The sequence below is a fragment of the Sprattus sprattus genome, assembly GCF_963457725.1.
Source record: "Sprattus sprattus genome assembly, chromosome: 1".
In the NCBI taxonomy this organism is placed as follows: Eukaryota; Metazoa; Chordata; class Actinopteri; order Clupeiformes; family Clupeidae; genus Sprattus; species Sprattus sprattus.
Window position 1 is genome coordinate 39528182 of NC_137920.1, and position 4932 is coordinate 39533113.

The window sequence follows — 4932 nt, forward strand, 5'->3', positions numbered from 1 at the left end:
CTCGGTTTCTCTCTCTTTACCTCTTCCTCTGACGTCTCCCTCGGTTTCTTCGTCACCTCTGCCATGATGTCCATTCAGAGAATACTTCACTAGCTTCTTCTTATAGCTAACAGATCGGTCTAGTTATTGCGTGAGGTGGTGCCATAAAGCATTATGTAGTTCTTGTGAGTGGTCTCGCGCCTTGTCCACTAAAGTTACATAAGTGCAATACCAGGTCCATTTGGCCTGCTGTGGCAGGAACACATGCGCCATTCTCTGTATTACAGGTCAGTGTACCACCAAAATTATTTTAAAGCTGTTACTTTAAGGTAAAATTGGTACAAAATGTTGCTTTAATGGACTCAGACGGCTGTGTCCTAGGCTGATCCCAGGTCTGTTTGGTCTTCATTTCCAGTGCGGCTCTTTTTATAAAGGAAGGGGCAGACTGAGAGCAGGAAATGGAGGTATGAAAATGTTTTTACTTGAAAACTTGGATATTCAACACGTACATATGATTTATCATTAAAAAAATACCCTGAAACCAAAATGTCCCTGAATTGTCATACATTTCTTTGAGAACAATTGCACAACTGCCAAACAGCAAGCTCACAAAAAGGTTTCTTGAATCCCTAAGGTGTCTCACATTCCTTTGATTCCACAAGACCACTGTCCAGTGGCTGTAATGCCCTTGACTAAGCCAAAAGGTAATCTGGATACTTTTTTTTATCAGTTTAACCTTTAAGTGAGCACATGTGTAGCTACACCTTAATTTCTACTGCTGGAATCTAAACCCAAGAAAGGCACCAACTTAATGTTTTAGTTACATGGCTGAACATAACGCAGTGAAAAGCACGGAAAAAAAAAACTGAATTTGCTACACTTTCATAGCAAAGGCAATAAAGTACACATATAGATTGGTTGCTGCCAAGAAAAAGGAATGCTATACACAATATATTTAAAGGAAATGTTTCCTAAAATATGTCACATGGAAACCTGTCATTCAGTATAAAGAAATGCCCAAAAAAGAGCCTAAATGACAAAAAGGCCTTAGTTGTACAGGCAGTGTGTGCAGAGGCACCTGGTACTCACACTTACAGAAAAAGAAAATATTCTCCAGTGGTCAAGGTCACAGAAACAGACTGTATGCAATGTGCAACTGTGTCAATGGTGACCATTAGATTCAACACTTCAACAGGTGAAGTTCAACACTTCACAAGACAACTACCAAACTTCTCCCCACATCAAAAGCGTCTATTTCTTTCTCGATTCAAGTGTCAACACCACGTTTTAACATAAAACAAAATATGCACTCTCTCTACCTCCACCACCTCACACTGGAAGTCTCACACGCTTTCACCATCACACACTGAAAGTCTCTTAATGGTTCTCATCTCGCACTCTGCACAACACCCTCAGTTGGATCAACTTACTTCTAACTCTTGTATCACTAGCGCCAGTGGCTGCCACCTAATTAGCCACCTCACTGTAGTAGTAGCGCTGGGCTGTGTCACTGAGCGCCCAGCCACCTGCCCGGAACTCCAGCACCTCCAGGAGGAGCAGGCGGGCCATGGAGCTCAGGCCCTCCTGCAGCAGGAAGCCGTCCCGCAGAGAGTAGAACAGCTCGTCCATGCGGCCGGCCTCCGCTCGCTCAAGCTGCTCCCCAATGCGGTGCAGCTGCATCGCCAGACAGTCCACCTGAAGGAGGGAGTGAGTGAGTGAATGCACGAAGGAGAAAGGCGGAGGATTAAAAGGACTACAGAAACATGTTTTAACTAGAATATCTTTAATATATAATGAGTACTGGTATCAGACAATAGGTGAATGGTCATAGCTCTAATGGTCATAGCTTTAATTCTTTAAATACATTGGCAGTCCCGGAAATGATGTAAGACATTCTGAAGGCATGACCTAACCAGCTCAGCTCACCTCTTCCTCACTGGTAAGAGCATCCGGCTTCACCAGCCTAAACAGACAGTCATATACAGGATGAACCATGGCAGCCATGGGTTGGTTGTTAACCTGCAGAATTAAATTAGCAGCAAAGTGCATTTCAGTGTAAACCTAATTTTCCAATCATGCTTGCTGCCACAAATAGTCTTAAAAATCAGACAGACTTGTTGCTGATCATCTTATGTGGAATAGATCCTACAAAAAGTGATTGTAACTGCACAGTAAGTCATTAAACAAATGAACCTTAGACATCCGTCTTACAGGCAAACCAAACTTGTATTGAATTAATATAGTTTATTATAGCAAAAATGTATAGTTTTTTTTTGTTTTACTGTTGACATTTACAGAATATCTCTACACTTAAATATGTGCACTAATCAGAGGTTACAAAGGGAACAACCTGAACACATTTGAACACATGGGGACGTTTAAGAGTGCAAAGAAGTACCTTGAGGTAGTCAAAAATGGTGCAGATGAAGTTAACGAAGCACACCCACTGCGACACGGAGCGTTTCCGTGTATCTTCTCTTGCGGTGAACTCCTGCTGCAGTCGGGTAAGCAGGTTCCGTCTAAAGACAGTGGTGTTGGCATACTTGGCTTCTTCCTACACGCAGATCATACATGGCAAAAGTCAAACTTTGGCAACCAGGGGCTCTTGCCCGTTACTGATACTAGTAAAGCCTGTGAACAGGAATCTGAAAGCAGCTTGGAAAATGGCTACTTGACATGATGCTGAGAGAAAAACCCAACTTCAAAATACAAATTACACAGTTTATAAAGCTTTCTGTTGACTCAAGGAGGTTTGAGGGCCTTGTTTAGGTGGAGTACACAATATGTGTACCTGGCATTCAGTGGTAGGGAATGTTAGTATTTCAGCATGAGGCAATTCTGCTTACCTCCCATTTTCATATAATTGAACATCTCAATCATTAAGATTTACTTTGTTGAATACACTGGATAAGTATTTTTTTCTTCTTAAACTGCAATTTCACTATACATATACACAGCTGCACAGTCAGTGGGACAATGCCTTGCTGAGTGTAGATCGACTTGAATCGATTACCTGCAAAACAGATCAACAGTGAAATTCTCACCTCGATCAAAGCGTAAGTTATGCGCCCAGCCTCTTTGCAGAAAGAGCTGTCTTTCAGTGACTGGTCCACTACTGCATTCGACACTTTCTCCAGATCCACTGCCCGAGGATCTGTGAATAAAAGGACTTCCGTAGCTAAAATGCCAACTTTACATACATGTTACACGCACGACACTGAAATGTTTTGGGCGCAGGGATAACTACCTATTTGTATCTGGTTTAAGCATGTTAAAATCGTAAATTCATTATCTGAACCAACTTAAGTTACCTTTAAGTGCTGCTTTTAGAAGGTTCTGCGCCCCTGCATCCAAGGTCTGAAGTTTATACTCGACACAAACTGAATCCATGCTGCTGCAAACCTCTGGGTGGGTGGACACATGTGAGAAGATTAGTCGGTTGTAAAGAGTACGTCGTAGTCGTTTTAAGAAGATATATTCCTACAATCGGTTAGAAAGCGTTACTTGGTCGAACAAGTTTTATCAGCTAGCTATCATTTCGGTGCGTTGGCTATAACGTAAGTTAGCTAGGTAGCTAGCTCTATTACTTATGTAGGCTGACGTTAATTATTAGTCAGCGTTCGGGAAAACAGCGGGTTTCACGACTAGCAGGCTCTATAACGATTAAAATATGTACATAGTCGTACTAGAAACTGATTGTTTGTATCAGAAAAGTCAACACGAACGCACACACGACAGCCACGAGGAAACACTCCCACCGTATTTAAATTGTTATGACGCTTGCCCCGGACGTTTTCCAGACCTAGGTTTGACTGTTCGACTTAGGTAAAGGACAGATGTTGGTTTTTACATATATTGTAATTTCCAGCAGTGTCCTTCAATAATGAATACAATTGCTGCAGAATTAATCTTGCAAGCACTTTGTCACGCGCGCCCTTTATTCAAATTGATCACTTATGTCGCTTTCCATTAAGTATTATAAGTTTGATTCGCCATTTTTTGACCACTAGATGGCAATAGGCCTGCATCCCCAGTTTTCAGTTTTGTTTCTTTCAGCTAATATGGCCGCGTTTGAGTTCTTATTTATGTGAATACCCATGGAACACCACTTGAAGCCCCTATGAAACTTCATCATTATCAATATGACCATCAAAAACCTATGAAATCTACCCCTCCCCTACTGACTGCCTGAAACAGCTGAACTGTGAGATTTATTATTGCTGCCCCTTACCCTTTTTTCAGATATTAAATAATATGCCAACCCCTATTGTACTTGGATAGATGTAATCTTGAGGGGGAACCCACCTTGTGATGTCAAATTTGCATGCAGTTGGTGATGTTTGATTACATTCATGCCAGGAATTCCCAGAACCCATGAAGCTTAGTTCATGTGCCATCAAGCACAAGTGTTGACATTCAATGAAAATCAATGCAGACAATATTGTATTGATTGGCTTCCCAGTGACATTTTGGAGGGTAAATGCATTCATGTATTCATGTATTCATGTACTGACACTATAATTAGGCTATTGCCTGGGGAAATAGAGACACTTCTGTTAATATAAAGATAAGTAAGTCAATGATGTAGGCTTCACTGGATCTGTGACTTCATAATGAAAATCAGACACACCTTTTTTTAACAGTCCAGGGCATTCTGAGAGTGCCTGTCATTCATTTGGGTTACAAAAGAAGAGCATTCTGAGAGTGCCTGTCATTCATTTGGGTTCCAGTAGAAGAAGAGCATTCTAAGAGTGCCTGTCATTCATTTGGGTTCCAGAAGAAGAAGAAGAGCATTCTGAGAGTGCCTGTCATTCATTTGGGTTCCAGAAGAAGAAGAAGAGCATTCTGAGAGTGCCTGTCATTCATTTGGGTTACAAAAGAAGAGCATTCTGAGAGTGCCTGTCATTCATTTGGGTTCCAGAAGAAGAAGAGCATTCTGAGAGTGCCTGTCAT

General features: G+C 41.5%; 1 protein-coding gene across 1 annotated transcript; it reads right to left on the bottom strand.

Annotated features, from left to right (window-relative positions):
• Window positions 1–520: 520 nt before the first annotated feature.
• On the bottom strand, window positions 521–3608 carry mif4gda (MIF4G domain containing a). Its single transcript, XM_080853405.1, has 5 exons — window positions 3291–3608; window positions 3024–3133; window positions 2378–2533; window positions 1906–1998; window positions 521–1674 (listed from the first exon to the last, which is right to left on the bottom strand). The coding sequence occupies exons 1-5, from the start codon at window positions 3367–3369 to the stop codon at window positions 1447–1449; spliced, it is 666 nt and encodes a 221-aa protein (XP_080709531.1). The 5' UTR covers window positions 3370–3608; the 3' UTR covers window positions 521–1446.
• Between the last annotated feature and the right edge of the window lie 1324 nt (window positions 3609–4932).

Bases quoted from the DNA above. Each gene is read 5' to 3' on its own strand.
- mif4gda (XM_080853405.1), bottom strand. From the start codon at position 3,369: ATGGATTCAGTTTGTGTCGAGTATAAACTTCAGACCTTGGATGCAGGG. The intron at 2,534-3,023 runs GTGAGAATTTCA...ATCTGCGTGTAG, and splicing joins TAACTTACGCTTTGATCGAG to GAAGAAGCCAAGTATGCCAA. The intron at 1,675-1,905 runs GTGAGCTGAGCT...TCCCTCCTTCAG, and splicing joins CTCTTACCAGTGAGGAAGAG to GTGGACTGTCTGGCGATGCA.